The sequence below is a fragment of the Eleginops maclovinus genome, chromosome 14 (genome assembly GCF_036324505.1).
Source record: "Eleginops maclovinus isolate JMC-PN-2008 ecotype Puerto Natales chromosome 14, JC_Emac_rtc_rv5, whole genome shotgun sequence".
NCBI classification, from domain to species: Eukaryota; Metazoa; Chordata; class Actinopteri; order Perciformes; family Eleginopidae; genus Eleginops; species Eleginops maclovinus.
Genome location: NC_086362.1, coordinates 15,042,610 through 15,061,006, shown reverse-complemented (window position 1 = coordinate 15,061,006; position 18,397 = coordinate 15,042,610). Strand labels below are relative to the sequence as shown.

Genomic DNA, 18,397 nt, shown 5'->3' with positions numbered 1-18,397 from the left:
CACAGGAGGAGGAGGAGGAGGGCGGTTAATGTACACGGCGGGTCAACATGTCCCTGACAGCAGCTCATTAGGGCGGTAGGAAACATTTGACTGATTATTTTGGTATAAAGGAAGTAATTTCCACTTGGAACAGGGGTAATATTCCCTTCAGTTTCAGCAACCTACACAGACTTTGTCCTTTTTTTATACAATGGTGTTCTTTTACTTGACTTTAGTTTTTTTACATGATGCTACTTTATAATTTTACTCCACTACATTTATTTTACATTTTTATTTACTAGTTACTTTGCATATTTAAGGGATTAATACAAAATTCAATTTCAAAAATCAACACACATAATATATTAAAATAAGTTAAGCTGTTCAGTAGTTTAGAATGTCATTCAAATAATCCCCACCTTTACTAAGTGCAGCATTGATTTGATAAATGTAAAAATAATTTTAATAATATAGTTCTTAAATATCGGGCGCTTAAAATGTCTACTTTGCATAACAATTACTTTTACTTTTCTACTTAAAGTATTTTTTTGATACTTTTTTATTTTACTCAAGCACAATTTTCAATGCAGGAATTAAACTTGTAACTTGAGTATTTCTTCTACCTCTGCTTTTATATCCTGGTAACAATATGCATCACAATACAGTTATTGTTTCATAAATCAAATAAATAAACAGTTTAAAATATTCATATTGTACTTTTGTATTTTCTTCTTTAATTTGCATCACACAAAACAAAAACAACTCAAACAGTAAGCAAGAACAATTCTAAAAAGTTGGCTTTAAGGTTTCTGATATTGCAATATAACATGAGAATAGCTACATTTGGACCATTAGACGGTTTATAATTACATTTTGCCCAGTTCGGGGGTGATTGTCTTACACCTAAATGTGTGTGGACATTGTCCCCTGGCTGTCCTGCAACCATAATCCCCATAAGAAGAGAGGCGTCAATAAAAATGTTGATACACTCATTGGATTTGCTAATTGAGTCAGCTGAGTCAATAATTACAGTGTGCCCAGAGTAACAAGCTTCCTGAGCAGCTCAGAGCGCTGTTCTTTTGCCCTGGGTTTTGCCTTTCAGGCTGCTTTATCCGTTCCTGGATCTTATTGGGATTGTTTTCAGCTCAAGAGGACAACAGCAAGCAATTCTCTAATCTGACACACTGATCTTCCCAATAGACATAAATGTCCTATAATCTGATTCTGGCTCCAGCTGACGGTCAAAAACATGTTACTGCGCGGGAATGAAAAGGACAGAAAGAATGTTGTTCACTATCTTACAGTCGGTTTAGTAAGCACTAGTGGAACACGTGGACTCAATAAATGTATTAGCTATAATATCGCACATTCAAGAACGATACCTAGGGACACCATCATGTGGAACCATGGAAATACTAAGATTAGAGTCCAGTATCTATATTTATAACACACCAGGTTAAGACTATTCTACGGCAATAAAATATTCACATTAAGGTTGAATTATTAATACTCTCCATCAGTGCAGGACAGAGAAATGTGTGCATTCACAAGCAAAGCCACATATTTGGTTTTATTTTGCTTTGCTTTAATAAGGAGGGATAATGATCACCTTGTAGATTTGGATGTGCTGCAACACTAATATACATTTTGGAAGTAAGTGAGAATTTAAAATTACTGTTACACAAGCCTGTTTTTATGTTCAGATATGGAGGGAACATGAATATGACTGAGTTTGCTTTCAGTATGCTATGGAACTGCTAACAGGATTAACTATTTCATGATAGAAGAAGAATCGAGCAGGCTCGAGGTATTTTTGTGATATTAAAATCATTATGAGGGCCTATTCTTCTTTTCAGGTTTTCTCTCTCCTATAGTGTCCTATAGGATTGTGTGCATGTAAATTGGTTTGCAAAGGCTAAAATCCCTGTGTTCTCTTCAGAGGGAGTTTCCTATCGGTATACCGGTTCTGATTATTATAAGTACCAGTACCAATTTAATACTGGTTCTTGTTAACCATCCCTTATCCCATAATAGCCGGCCAGCTAACCAATCAGAGCAGACTGGGCTCTGGTTTCAGACAGAGGGTGAAAAGAGGTGCTGCAGCACAGGTAGTATGAGAAAAATAAAGAGCTTTCTGAACATTAAAGCATGTAGACATGTCCCAGTAGAGACACTACTTACTGATATACACCTGAACATCAGCAGGAGAGGACTCTTTAAAGTAGAGGCACTACATACTGACATACACCTGAAAATCAACAGGAGAGGACTCTTTAAAATTGACCCAATGCATTGGAAAAGCCCAACAATGTTTACCTCCCAGCAGCAGGAGAACCATGAGGTCTGAGGAAGTCTTGAGCTGAGCAATGTCCTCCTCTCTCTCTCCATCCACAGTCTGAGCCACCACCTCCAGGAGACACTCTACCAGGCCTGCTTCCACCAGCTGCAGCTTTATCACATCTGGCAAGGGAAGGAGGATGACACAGTATACACTGAAACCCACTGCTGCTGCAATGCAGTAATCCACCATATGATATATGACACAAGACTCGTCAGTGCTCAACATAATGACCGGATTGTACAGTATATGAAATGATGTCTTGTAAGTTAAGCTGTATTTACACACATTTTAACAAAATCTTTATCATAAACCCTTGTAGTCGGACAGTTTAGAGATATATATATATTTTTTAAAAAATGCTTTTAATGTTAGGACCGAAATTACAATAGAGGTATGTATTTTAAAATGCTTTTATACAGTTAGAGTTTAAAGCATGAGTTAAGAGCTAAAATAATTGAGTCAATTAATTGACTGAAAAATGTATCTGGAACAATTCCGATCAACAACTAATCATTCTTTAGTAAAACCTTGTCACCAGTCACTGTTGAATCAATTGTTTTCAGGGGAACAGAATATGCCAGAAAATATACATTGGGGGCTTTAAAACTATTAATTGAAAAAAGATTCAGCATATTTATTGATTGCAAATTAAGCGTTCTTAAATAGTTCAGAAAAAAAACCCAACATAGTCTAGGGCAGCCTTTCTCAAAGTGGGTGCCGCGGCACACTGGGGTGCCCCCTGACTGTGTCAGGGGTGCCGCCAAAAAAATTACGTATTCTGACATAATAAAAAAAAAAAAATCCCCCAAAAAAAATATTTAAATTTGAATACATAAATACATTATTTTACCAACTAATGGATTACTAACATTGTAAATTAATGTTGATAATATATATAATTTTTATTTAAAAACAATTAAAATTTAAAAATCTGACTCGCGGACCCGCCCACCGGGGTCAGATGGCAGCGCAGCGCATTGTTTGATTTAACCGCGAAAATACATTTAATTTCAAAAAGAGCAAGGGACAACAGCATGGATAGTTTTTTAAAAAGAAAAGCCCCACAAGAACCGGACATGATTGACTGTAACATGGAGCCTCAGCCTGCATGCGAGCCTTCGTCCACCAGCCCTGAGTCTGCATCATGGCTTGTTTGTGTAAGTGTGAGAGCGTGCCTGCGCTCTGCGTGCACGTCGACCTCTCTCTCTCTTCCTCTCTCATTGTGGATTATTGTGTGTGTGTGTGTGTGTGTGTGTGTGTGTGTAGGTGCGCAGATGGAAACAAGGACTATGATGACATTTTTTTAAACCTGCATCTTTTTCTTATCTTATTCATTGTATCTCATTTTATTTATTTGTTGTCATGTCTACCCCCTTTATTTTATTTTAACTGCATCCTGCACTTCATTTGAGTTCTCTTGGTCTCAATTTGTTGTTGAGTTCTTGCTTACTTCTTGTGGTTTTATGACATTTGGTTTATTGTTTTGTGAAGCACTTCTGTGTTTTTAAAGGTGCTGCTAGATAAAGTTCCTATAAAGTTGTTATTATCATTATTATTCACAGTTCGTGTTGCACTTTACTGTCCCGTCTAAATAAACAAGACATTTGCATTTATGTTTAGGCTATGCAGTTATGCAGTGTCGTTTTTAATCATATTTTACATTGGGGTGCCTTGGGATTTTATGCACTTTTGAAAGGTGCCCTGACTGAAAAAAGTTTGAGAAAGGCTGGTCTAGGGAACGATTTGAGATGTTCCCTCTATGTAAGGACACTTGAAAATCCTGAAAATCCTCCAAAATTGAACACTTAAAAAGTAAAGACAACAATCTTTAAATTGTCAGTGTAAAATATCTTTACTTTAACTGCATTGGACAGGATGCAGAGTGACGGAATGAAACAGATGGAGAGGTAGAGAGAGCTTTCTCTAGAGTGGAGTTAAGTAGGACGTTGTCCTGGAGACTGACAGTATGGGAGCACCCAGTGTGCCTGGAATGGTGATAACAACAGCAAGTGAGATGCTCTCTGCTGACACGCGCAACGCGCAACACACACACACACACACACACACACACACACACACACACACACACACACACACACACACACACACACACACACACACACACACACACACACACACACACACACACACACACACACACACACACACACACACACACACACACACACACACACACACACACACACACACACACAAAAGAGCAGCTGAGCAAATGCAGGAGCTGTCTGCCATGACTGTGCAGATAGCAGCTATCCCGGAAAGCATGACTCACACTGAGGGGATAATTTACTATGGAGTAGGCGGACATGATTTCAATCTGAACGCTTGAGAGAACACCGCAGTCTCTCACTATTTTATGTCTTAATCTGTTCCCTTCACCGTTCAGTGGGTATGGCGTTCGGTAGAACTTAATAATGATAAAAATAGATCAGGGACAAATCCCATTACCGTTTTCTGCAAGTGGAGCCAGAACTTCAAAAATCATTTCCTTCTTCTCGTGTTCCGTCTGCTTCTGGAACAGATGCACCAGCTCTTCAGCGATGTTGGTGGAGGCAAACTGCTCCTTGCTGGACTCTGAAAAACAGAATCATAGGCATGAGAAGATCCTTCACCCTGCATGGACACCTTGTGCACTCCATTTAGCTTAATGACCATGTGGAGTGCATTTCTACACCCTGGAGAGGTATCACTAATATTCAGAGAAGCATTTTCTTTCACCTCTAAGATTCTGAGGGAGGGACCATGAATATGACTGAGTTTGCTTTCAGTATGCTATGGAACTGCTTAAAGGATTAACTATTTCATGATAGAAGAAGAATCGAGCAGGCTCGAGGTATTTTAGTGATATTCAAATCATTTATGTGGGCTTATTCTTCTTTTCGGGTTTTCTCTCTCCTGTAGTGTTCTATAGGATTGTGTGCATGTAAATGGTCTAAGTACCAGTACCAATTTAATACTGGTTCTCGTTAACCATCCCTTATCCCATCAGAGCCGGCCAGCTAACCAATCAGAGCAGACTGGGCTCTGGTTTCAGACAGAGGGTGAAAAGAGGTACAGGCAGTATGAGAAAAATAGAGAGCTTTTTGAACATCAAAGCATGGAGACATATCCAAGTAGAGACACTACAAAGATTCAAAAACCTGAAAATGAGCAGAATAGGGCCTCTTTAAAACACCACCACAGTCATAAAATGACAGTAATTAACTATAGTTATTTTCAAAGACATTAACTATACTTTTCAATATCTTGGAATTGCTTGTTTGTTAAGATAAACTGATAATTAGGTATACTCACCAAGCTCAGCCAAATTCCCAAAGGCAATTAGACACATTTCTGTCAGGGCTATGTTGTGGGAGTGGATGCCTAGCAGCTTCACCAGAGTGGGAATCACACCCATACTGATCAGCTGAGCTTGTAAGGAATCTGCAAAAAAACAAAGAAAGAGAAAGACAGGCAGTAGAGTCATTGTTCTAATCGTAATGTAGAGCTGAGGACGTCAAGAGACAAATGTAAATTCAGAATCAGAATCATATATTTGTCCCGCAGTGGGGAAAATAGGGGCTAAGTATACACATGTTATTAATAACCAAGTTAGGTTTTAGATTAAAAACACATTTGGTTGATTAAGATCAACAGTGACTTTTGAATGAATCTGATTCTCAAAAGCTTAAAATGCTTTGCTCTGCTTCCCTGGAATGAGACAATTCCATCATGGGACCTAAAAGAGAGGCTGTGGCACTTTTAAAATAAATAATTATTCCTCTAAAATTTAAAAGATACACTTAAAAAAGCCAAAACCTTTAGTCAAGTCAATATACAAAGGGGTTTTGTTGCTAAGAGTCACACAAGACTTCTCTATTTCCTCTTTTCTGTATTTTGTCAATCATTACGCACAATCTAATTCAATAAAAACTATGGAAAAGAGTAAATGAACATCTCCCGAGTCAATGAGCTTGCTAACGGTCTTTTAGCCTTTGCTTGGTTTGGGAAGACCAGTGGCTTAGGTTGGCCTACCTTAGCAAAAATAAAATATTGTTTTGTGAATGATGTCACTTATTTTGCAGGTCAATAAGGACCTTATTCCCCCAATGTTGAATCTAATTTAAAGGTCTCCTATTATGCTATACTTGAACAATATATTATCGGGCCATATCTGTATAAAACATGTCTGTGAAGTGTTTTGCTTAAAATACCAAAACAGATCCCCCATTGTAGCAGGCATTATCCCCCTCTATTTCAGCCCTGTTCCTGAAGTGCTGATTCTGTGACTGTTGCTTTAAATCTGAGCTGAGCTGAAGCTGGCCACTCCCCTTTGGAGCATCATGCAGCTCTCTCTGAAGAGAGAAGTTTCTAATGGAGTAACTCAGCTAAACTCTGCCGTGATTAAACGCCATATTATGTTCCAAACCACATCCAGCATTATTTCTGAAACACTTCTCAATGTTCACCACTAGAACAGAGACATTATATGTATTATATATACAACAACTCTAAGTCCCTCCTGCAGACATCCTGCTGCACACACACACACACACACACACACACACACACACACACACACACACACACACACACACACACACACACACACACACACACACACACACACACACACACACACACACACACACACACACACACACACACACACACACACACACACACACACACACACACACACACACACACACACACACACGACTGTATATGGGGGACGATAGGATAGGTTTTAATAATTGAATGCATGTGGCCATATAAAATCTGCATTAAATAGTAATTCGGCCACACCCTTTACACACCACAGGGAGGGGAGCTGAAGTAGTAGAGCTCAGAAGAAATGTAAAACAAGAAAGATAAGTATTGAAATGTAATACTTAATTAAGAAACAGAGAATAAATCAATGGCAGAGAAAGACAAGTGGGGGATGAGCATTAAAAACAGGAAGAGCAAGTTGAGTTAAAGTCTCAAGAGTAATTCTCAAAAGATCTTACCACGTCATTAATTCATGTCGATCAGAACTTATAGTAGCAGGGCAAGCTAACCCTTTATCCATTAATCAATTGTTTTGATATTCTCTTCTCGTAACTAGCCATTGCACTACTGACATGAAGCCAAAGCAGTTGCCATTACAGAGTAACCAGCGCACAGAAACTTTAACTTAAAAATAATGTCCCTCTTAGAATACATTCACAACCCTGAACAAAAAAAATATCTAGCACCGACTATTAATCTATGCATTGCCCTCATTGAAGATCACAGTTAAAAGATATATTATAGAATATTTGAAATATGCAGTACGAGCATTTATCTGATGCTGATGATTCAGTATTTGATTTAGTAAGTGTAGAGTTGTTTCAACGTTTTGAGGAGTCAGCTAGATGCTGAAAGCTGCTGGAAGCTGCAGAAAGCCACAAAACCTCATTCATTCTGTTAGCGCAACCCAACAACAAAGCATCACCTGGCCAAATAGAACCAAGCATTGTCCGGTGCCAAGAGAAACTTGGCAGGGAGATGTGACTCCGTCAGATCAAATACTTGCTCCTGTATACAGGCCTTGTTGTCACTAAGACAGAAAACTGTAGTATAGTCCAGAAAGAAGATGTATGGAGGGAAACCGTGGCAGATCCTGGAAGTTCCTAGTGAATTCTAAAGTATGCATATAGAAAACAATCCAGATTCTGGAGATAGAGACATATACCGAGGATACATTGGACGATAAACTGCAACCTTTTTGAGCATGGGAACATGATAAAATTGATAAAAAATTGATAAAATTGCTTGATAGAATTACTTTACCCTATGTTTTTCTTAAAGAAATGTGGGTTATTTTGTTGGAAATATGTACAATGCTAAAAAGATAAGAACTGCTTAAGACTAGATTGATGGATTTTACACAATTTACCCAAAAAGTTCATATTTATCTACTCCCTACCTAACAGGATGGATCCACATTTTGGGAAATAAGTATTTTAAAAGACATAACATCCCATTTGTGTGTGCAGTACAGAGCAGGAGTGAAGATGTAGTTAGCCTAGCTTAGCATAAAGTTTGAAAGGAAGGTTGAAACGCTATCCTGGCCAAAGTAAATTAAAAATATATACGCACCAACAATTTTGAATTTGATGAACATGTAGTTTCTTATATGTTATCCTGCACACAACAGAGAAATGTAGAGTCTACAGGGGGCTCTGTGAGGCTTTATTGGTGTATATTTGTGCTAACGTCTGCAAGCTAACGTGTTTACAAAAAAAACATGCCGATATATGTGTAGAAGATTACAGTTGTTACCAACTTAGTTTAATGGTTAGCATCCTTATATTTGCTAAATAGCACCAAAGTATAACTGATGGGAATATCATTAGTTTTGACCTGATGATGGCGCTACTTCCAAAGTCAGAGGATAAACAAAGTTATTACAGTTCATCCTGAAACAAACATGAAAGTGTGGACTGAGTTTCATTTCAATCCATCCAAAGGTGATTCATCAGAATACATTATTTGTGAACCGTGAATATCTGTACAAACATTATTTGCCAATCATCTTGTAGTGTTCTGGTGGACCAAATGTCACAGTGCCGTTAAAGGTCAGACCAGACATTTCATGGCAATCAACCCATTTTTTGTTGACCTATTTTAATCTGGATCCCACTGAGGGACTAGCATTGTCATTTCTACAGCCATACGCTTGTCGGGCTTCAAAGCAGGGAGAGGAACCCGCTAATGAATACGTACTATCTGCAGGGCCTACGACATAACCATGGGGAAACTGTACTACTTCTGTGAAAGCTGACTCTCAGCAAATATTATTACCTGCAGATAACCTCAAATGAAATGTTCGAAAAGCAACAGACAGCATGGTAGAAAGATCAGGAGTGAGGTCAGTCCAAAAAGAAAAGCATATCATGTTCACCCTACTGTTTTATGACAAAAACAGATGTGCCATCATCTGTGTATAAGAAAGAGAACATCCGCTGATTAGTGAGATTAGTTAACAGTTCTTGGGGGAAGATGTTCATTACCATTATCATTGCTATAGTTCATCAGCATGCCACAAAAGACAGTCAAGAGCTTCTCATTTTCCGGATCAGTATTTTGGGAGAGGGATTTAATGTGTTCAGCTACTATCTGAGCCCCTCCTGCCAGGTCAACTGCACTCCTGCCCTCATCTGCAAAAAAAAGAGGCCAGGACACAAATCAACCACAAAGCAAAGGGAAAATAAGTAAATAAAAAATAAAAAATACATATGAAAGCAATGTTAAGTAAGCAGTACAAACATATAAATCAATGCAAACTGAGGCTACAAAGCAGTCAAAATGTGGATAAAATAAGTGTGAAGGAAATAATAATGACCACAACTATATACCATAATGCAAATCCAAGGTTTTGATTCAAAAGATACCTGTAGCCCAAAGGATAAAAGCTTTTTATAATTAAGATTCTATCTATTTATGGCACAATTGGCATTGGTGGCCATATTTCTTTCCTCTTATTAAATAATGTCTGTATGGCAACTGAATACATTTTTTTTTTTTAAAGATAGTTTGTTGCAACCAAGGAGTGAAAACCCACACGATCCACAATCACAAAATCAAATAACTGCTTTAAATTAAATAACAAGCTAGTAAAAACAGACCATTGACAGTGGATATGTTTGGCATAATCAAGCTTTTGTATGTCCCTTTCTAGGACATTCTCCTTTGAAGGCCAGTACACTTTACCTTTGATAACCATTTACAGATGCCTTTTGTTTTTCTTTCATGTCTTTCTTCAGAAATAAAGCAGATGCACAGTAAAGACGATTGTCTCTTTGTGAGGGCTTTGTTCGGTTGAACAGCTGTCCAAGGAAGTGTCTCTCACGGCTACTTTCCTTTGTAGCAGCATAAACTCGCACAATCAGCAATATTGTGTAGTGCGTATCATTTTCTTTTTCTGTTCCATTCACATGAAGCTGCTGTAAGGCTGACTTGTGGTCCATGTACAGGCAGTTTAAGGATCTAATTGTGAAATCCAAAACAAACACTAATGGGAATTACAGAAGTTAAGAAGGCCCTTTTCAGCAGCTTTAGATACGGTAAGATTCACAGGATTCAAATGAAGCGCGACATATCTACTAACTGCCCTGGGAAGCGTACGTTTGGCGTCTTCTTTACCCTCGTGCTGTCTTTATGAACCTGTGAACTCTAAGGTGCATGGAAACTATTAGAAAGCATTTCAGAAGAAGGTCAACACCTTCAGGTCTGAGGGAATGGTTCTCTGCTAACCATCAAATTGATGCCCCAGTTAAAATATTTCAAGTATCTGGGGGTCCATAGGTGAAGCTAGTAGGAGTGGGGGAAATAATCGATACAGCATAGTTTGGTGATACTTTGCGTGGCGATATTGTATCGATACATGGACACCAAGTATCGATATTTATAATATAAACTATTAATATTGCAAATCCCCAAAAAGTTTTAGGCAACAATTGCTTTTTCAATCCATTAAATGGTGCTGAGCTTTTTCTTGTGCGGTCATGGCCGTGGGAAAAGTCGGTGGGATTGGCAGGAAGTCAGTCCAAACAAAGATAGAGTCAGCACAGAAAGAAATCAGAAATGCGCCATATTGCAATATATCGTATCGCAATACTTAGCATATCGTAGAATCGCAATACCATCATATCATAGCTTAAGTATCGCGATGGTATCGTATCATTGGGACCATGGTGATTCCCACCCCTAGAAGGTAGGATGAAATATGAAAAGGATAGGAGGATCTGTGCAGCACTGGTTATGGACCAGCACGGCTAACAGTGATCCAAGGCTGGGGGGAAATAACTATATTGGCTTCACCAACGGTTGTTGGGTTGCATCCTTCAATTTAAAGGGAAGATACCGGACAATCTTACAAGTACTCACACCACTCTTAATGTGTGAAGAAGTGTACGTTGCACACTGTACGAAACACATGTGTACAGTTCATTACATCCAAACAGCAAAGGATTCTGAAAGATATCCTGGGAAGAACCGATGCTCCTTTGAACTGAAAGGGTTGAGCCACATCAGCAGAGCAATGTGCTCACACAGATGTCCATGTGGTTAAGCATGTGCATTAACAGATGTTTGCCAGGAGTGGTCTTGATGGGGTTCAGGCCTTTAAATAAACCCGACCCTCAGTGTCTTTACATTGATGACATTACAGATCCATCATTCCACAATTATTCTTTCTTCTTTTAGTTTTTTTGCTTTCATCAAATGTTCATTTCTTTATATGCATATAATGTAGGGTCTATAAATAGTAACAAAAATCATGATTTATTCTTTGTATATGTAATGTACTGTACTGCGAGACCCTAAGGGCTAACTACTCTTCCTATCCGCAGTGACCATGTATCACGAGTGTATTTTAAGGACAGTTCAACTAGCCTACAGTTGAACCTATTTTCATCTTGTCGTACATTATTCCATAAGATTGTGTTTTATATACTTGACATACGCAAATGTGGCTGCCACATTATGGTGTGTGTTTCTTAGGGAGCAAGCAGCTGCTCTGCCACACTCTCCCAGTGTGTCTATCATAAAACCATGCCAGATTACTGAGACCCCCCTCGACTCAAACAAATGTCACATCCCAGCAGATTCCAAAGATACCCAGCTTTTCAACAGGACGAGGAACTATGCACCACATCTGACAGCTGTGGTTAAAGCCTTTACAGCTGACAACAAAAAAACAGGCTTAAACTCCACTGCTCCTGGCTGAGGTCAACACTCAAACACTCCGCTGATACATTCCCTAATGATTTTCTGAGAACAGTATCTCAAAAGGTGCTCCATGTAGCATTTCAATCATGTAACTGTCAGATAAACTGTGAAACCTCACAGCCTCTCATCTGTTTTAAGGGTTATAGACCCTTCCTTTAGTCAAACAACAAACAAACAATAACCAAATGCTTGTTAACTGCATATAAGTGGAAGCCTTTTGGTTGCAAATAAGCTTACTTGAAGACTGGGGGCTCAGGTCTGTGATGTGCCTGCGTGTGGAGTTAGCTGGTACAGGATGTTTACATTTAAGACACTAAAAGGCTAAATTCGCATTTCACTTTTATTCAGCGCAGTAAAGGGGTTCTAGTTAATAAAAGCTCATCAAAATGTCCCAGCATGCAGTGCAACATCCCTGAATCACAAGGTTAAACATTAACTCTTTGTATAATGCAGAATCATTTGTATGCCTGATTAGCTGTGGGGGGGTGATGAGGGCTGGTGATGGAGTTGGTGTTCCCGGAGCAAAGTAAACTTACGGCTGTCATAACAGATGTTTCCAAGAGCCCGGCCGGTCTGCAGTAACACCTCCTGGTCGGCGGAGGTTAACAGCTGAATGAGAGGAGGGATGAGGCCGGCCTCCACACAGGGACCACGCATGAATTCTGAGGGGGGTAGAGGGGGGTAACAGGTCATTCCGTTAAACTTGCTCATGGGAGATAAAAAAAAAAAAAAAGCATCAAAGTGCTAAATTACTTTCTAATTGTTTATAATGCTTCTACCTACCTTTTTATACAGGGAATGTGTCATGATGACTGGATTTTAAATGTTTGTGTGCATGCCACTCTACATTACTAAATGCTGTTTTTATTTGGCCTCAATCATATCTATTGGCTGTAACAATTTCCCCTCCGTGGGACTTCAAAAGGAATTATGATTCTGAGATTGATTCTGATTACTTTAAAAAAAATAGAGTGATGGAGGATTGTATTTTAGGATAACCAGGAAATTATCATCACCCCGGTTCGCTCAATAAAAACACAATGGGATTTTCTGTCCAGGATAAGCTCTGTGGCAAACACTGGTGTATGACGCATTTGGTTCATCATGCAAATCCTCACAATTGAACACCACTTTATCTTTTATGCACATAAATGGATATTGCTAAAAGTAAAAAGTCGACGTTGGTCTATAAACAAACACTTCTCTATGATCTCAAGACTGAGAAATCAGAAATCCTAAATCATGCACACGTTTGTTCATCGTCGTTAAAGATGCAACTTTTGAAAGGTGGTGATTTAATATCACATCATCTCCTTTTAATGTGAAATTAAATTGAAATATGACATAGCCGGACATGTTAACCCATAATCCTCCACTTCAAGCTCTGCCTTTTTTTTTTTTTTTTTTTTTTTAATGGTGAGCTCATTGTAGTGTTTACATCTGGTGTAATAATCTGAAGTATCACCTGCTACCTCTCCCTCCTGCTGCTAAAATTATCTGCTGTTGAAAAGTCAAAAGTTGACTGCTGCATACTTTAATTAGAAACCATTTCATTAATTAGGCTTGTGGACTAGAGTGCCGTTACAAGTCACTGCTGAGTCAATAACATTTAGATTTTTACAAGTTTAAAGTCACCAGATTTAGAACTCATTTATAGTTTGAGCCATTTGACTAGACCTCCAAAACTAATTATCCGTGATTGACTCACCAAAGGAAGATTGTTTTAAGTGCCTTGTTTCCATTAACGATTAAATGTATTCATTAATTAAATATGGGACGGTTACAAATATTATATTATATATATATCCTCAATCCTAGCATCTGGTGTGATAATCTGAAGGATCATCTGCTACCTCTCCCTCCTGCTGCTAAGATTATCTGCTACTGAAAAGTTGACTTGCTGCATACTTTAATTGCAAACCATTTAAACGTTTAGGCTTGGGGAGTCAAGTGCATTCACACGTCGTTCGTGAATCACACTTTTCTTATTTGACAGGTCTTAAGTCACAAGATTCTAAACTTATTTATACTTTAAGCTTTACAACTTAAGTCTACACTTGGAAACTGGCCATCTGAGTTTGACTGAATCGTTGGCTATTTGACTCTATTTTATTGACAAATTTAAAAATCACAAAAAGAAGAGCTTTTCTTCTTATTAAGTGCCTTGTTAGCATGAATGATAGGATGCAAAATAACAGCAATAAATGGGTTGATTCTCCCAACTCATCCACATTATGCTGGTTATTAGGACAGTTACCAATCAAATATGTATCACTAACCCCAACATCCGTACAGCTACCTCAGCTAATTTGTGGAGGAATGAGGGGGCAAATCACTGACAATAACTCAGTTTACAGTTCCCAATGAAGCTCTGTCGCCATTTCCTCACCAGTCACCATGCTGCTCTTGGATTTTCACTTGGGAAATCCTGCTGAATCATCTGGGTTTAATTGGGGATGAGACATGATTCACCTCTGGTGCTGGTCTGAGCTAATTAGTCAGATATGTTTTTACATGAAACCTCGCCTGGTTCGGCTTTAAACAATCACGTTAGTTCAAACTGTCAGACGAAGAGGGACTCAGCCCAGCAGTCCCTTGGCTGCTCGCAGACATTTCCGGAAGCAGTGACACATAAATGCCAGTGGGTTGTTGCCAAGCTTGGCAAACTGCAGGGGAGTGATCATTAGCTGCCATTTGCAAGGTGCTAAAAAAGCCCAATCATTATCTTAACCTTTTCTGGCCTAAAGTTCTATTTGAGTCTGCTTTTTTCCTCTTTAAAAGCTTCTGCTAAACTTACGCAGAGGGATTTGAGAAAAGGTTTAGCTCTCCGATACTGCAGTTATGCAAGGTCTTTACACGATAACCTCACAGTAACAATTAAGCTCTGAAATGAAGCTGCTACAACTAGCTTAGTCAAACAAACGCGCTTCCGTTTGTACCTACAAGTATCCACGACTCACTGCACTGTAACACCAACACATCCTGGATCCATCGTCTTCTTAGTTAGACACATGCATAATCCAGCATCTGGACTACCTCTGTTTTTAATGTATTATCTCTTTAATTTAAACACGACATCTACTGCACTTCTGTCCATCCTGGGGGAGGGATCCCTCCTCTGCTGCTCTCCCCAAGGTTTCTTCCATTTTCCCTGCGTTAACTCTCGGGTTTCTTAGGAAGTTTTTCCTTGTCCGATGTGGGGGTCAAAGGACAGAGGGTGTCATATTCATATTCTGTACAAAGACCCCTGAGACAAATGTAAATGTGTAATATTGGGCTGTATAAATACACTTTGATTGATTTATGATTGATCATGTAAAAACAAGGATGAGGACAAACAAAGGTGAAATATACTACCCAAACCAGCAGAGAAGTGAATGTTTTACAAGGATATGTAGACGAGGAAGCAAAGCAAATAAGGAAACTATATCTAAAATATTGAATATCTGTGAAATAAAACATTTTCATTTAAAATGTTGAATTTTCAACTCAAAGGTATATCAATAGACCCTATTAATTTATTTGCTTTGTAATTACAGTATTATTTCTGTAAAATTAAAACAAAAGCAAAAAAGAAGGATAAAAAAGGAATCGTGAAAAATGGAGTACAGAAAGACAGGGTGTTCCTGGGTGATGAGCTTGGGAATGGAACCTCACCGTTTTTGGCCAGCTCCGCAATGATGTTGGCTACTTTGGGGGTGCAGGAGGACTGGGGGGTCAGCAGGATGGGGAGCATGGTAAGAACGCCCATCTCCTGGATCTTCACACTGGCCTCTGTGTCTGCAGGAGCACAGTTCAGAAAGGATAATACAGTTTCAGAGAGACCACATTAACCAGAGGGTTTGAAGGAGGAGCCTGCTTTTGTTTACAATAGACTAAGGGCCTGAGTCCACATGGGGCCCTTCCCCTGAGCGACACCTTCTTTTTTTTTTGTTATTTCAAGGAAAAGCATGTGATGCCCAGAGAGAAAAGCGCTGTACCCAGGGTATTTCTTTCTGAGTGCACCAGAGTTTGTGTGCAGACACACCGACTGCTTCAATTGGAAAATATTTTGACCGGAGACATTTGGAGAAAAAGCTTGTGTAAAATCGTAATAACGGAAACTATAATAACGAAGACCAAAAAGCTTTTTGGGGGGGGCAGATCGGCAGGGCGGAGCTTGCTGTTGCTGCCAATGAGTGTGTAACTTTTATCTCGATATCAGATCTTCTTCCTCGCCCTACTGCAGTCAGGCTGAGCAGTGACATATGCTCAATCATATGAAGTTTGAAAGCAAACATCTCCTATTTGGTTGTAGTGGTGAAAAAACAATGTCAAATAAAATATCTAGTAGCACAAAAAGATAATAACATCCAAGGGGGCGATGCTAGTCTGTCACATAACAGTGCCCGGAGGGTTTTGCTGGGAGGAAGCTCTGCCCAGCACCCTGCCAGCGACTATCAGCCAGAAAAAGATGTGGACACAGGCCCTGAAAGGCTATACAAGATATTCCAAAAGGGTTGTTAGGTCACGCTCTACTCACGGTTGTTGGCGAGTGCTTTCAGCAGGCAGTCCAGACAGCTGTCCACGCTGTCAGTGGCGCTGTCTTTGGACGCTAGCTTCAGCTTCTCCAGGGCATCACTTAGGTTGTCTGAAACAGAAACAAGACACATGGAGAGAACGCCATGAAAAAACGGGTGTGAAACGTATCCCTAAAAAGCACAGCCAAATCAACCTGATCGCAGTGTTTGTTTGGGGAGCACATGATTTGCCAGCACAGCATGCATTTTAAAGATCAATATTTCACTCGATTATGTTCATTTCATTGTGGGACTACTGGGATAGGATCCAACCACCTGCCACTGACAACAGAATAACGAGTAAAGAGGTGGAAGGATGACATATCATCACAAAAATATAAAAACACATGGGGTGTTCTTCTTTGCTTCAGTAGTATTTATTCATTTTTAAATAAAAAGCCTTTGGTATTTGACCAAAGGTTTTCATTTATGCACACGTGTGATGGTGACACTGCTTCAAGCACATAGAAATCTTTCCTCAATAAGTCATCAGGAGCAATTTGATTTTACGCAGTCGAGCCGTATACTAGTCTTGTTCTGTTCACAGACACTGAATCACAGATTTAGAACTGCTGTACATCCATCACATGCAATGAGGTCATCAATCCTGCTCTTCCTATAACCAGTCAAATAACAGATTTTCTCTTTCCTCATAACATCATATGGTAGTGATAGCTCCATATCGCTTCACTTGATCTATACTTTATTTACAGTTAGATGCAATACACTGATATTAACCATGTACAAAACTACGCTATATATAAGGTGACAAATACCTATAACACAGTACACGTGTAATACATTCAGATTTTGGATTTTGCACTCTAACAACTCCAAAAGCTGACACACTTCTTCCTCTATTATATTGATCGTCAATAGAGACATGTTTTAATTATCTGTAATGCTTGGAGTGGTTGCAATAACAGAGGGAATTTCCATCAGGTAATGAAGGGCTGCATAAGGACTGCACACAAACCGGTGCAGTGACCTGGTTGTTGCTGTCAGTTGCACCTCACAACCCACACATGATAAATGCCTTATAGCAAATTAACACATCAAAAAAGGGGGTAATCCCTTTGCTGCGCAAAAACTGCACTATATTAAAGGCACTGGTTGTCTTAAAAAAGGAGGAGGGGGGGGGAAATCAAGCCTGAAATTAGAAACACTTCATAAACTGTCAAACAAACATGGCTCTAGATGCCATTCAGAAATACCACTGCAAATATGGGACATGGATTACCGATGTGAAAGATGGAGAGGTGGTACGTGTCAGAGGTATGAATACTACACAGGCCTAACCCTAACCCTAAACCACCATCAATAACCATAATATGGAGCAACTGTTGATTAACTACCTCCAAAATAAACAGCAGGACGTCGGATATGAAAACAAAGGCTTCTTTATATAGAGAAATCAGTAGCGACCATTACACGTTCAGCAAACACCACAAAACATATAATCAACAGCTCCATGTATTTACTAGTCATTTTTCGTATACGCGGCACTACTTTCATCCTAAGGAAAAGCGCGTAACTCTTGTTTAGTTTAAGCCGCTAAGCATTCTGGTAGTTCAGTTTCTTAACCCTTTGTTAGGCAATAGAACAGAAAACATATCTCAAATCAATATCAATCAGATAGAATACAACAAAATATAATTATTTCTAACTCTCCTTTTAACTATAAATAGTAATACAACCTTCAGCAGCTTTCTATGCATTAAATCAATAAACAGATTAAATCATTAATCTTATAACTGTA

The 18,397-nt window shown here is 39.0% G+C and overlaps 1 protein-coding gene across 2 annotated transcripts in view; it reads right to left on the bottom strand.

Moving 5' to 3' along the window:
- The window catches only part of rap1gds1 (RAP1, GTP-GDP dissociation stimulator 1), a 48,642-nt gene that overhangs the window by 23,630 nt on the left and 6,615 nt on the right, over positions 1-18,397 (bottom strand). Inside the window, exons 2-8 of one of the 2 annotated variants that reach the window (XM_063900511.1) lie at positions 16,602-16,709; positions 15,737-15,859; positions 12,616-12,741; positions 9,361-9,507; positions 5,636-5,764; positions 4,790-4,915; positions 2,296-2,439 (exon numbers count right to left, since the gene is read on the bottom strand). In XM_063900511.1, the coding sequence (XP_063756581.1) occupies positions 2,296-2,439; positions 4,790-4,915; positions 5,636-5,764; positions 9,361-9,507; positions 12,616-12,741; positions 15,737-15,859; positions 16,602-16,709 (903 nt within the window). The remainder of the gene's footprint in view (positions 1-2,295; positions 2,440-4,789; positions 4,916-5,635; positions 5,765-9,360; positions 9,508-12,615; positions 12,742-15,736; positions 15,860-16,601; positions 16,710-18,397) is intronic. The other variant, XM_063900512.1, reaches the window with a different exon arrangement.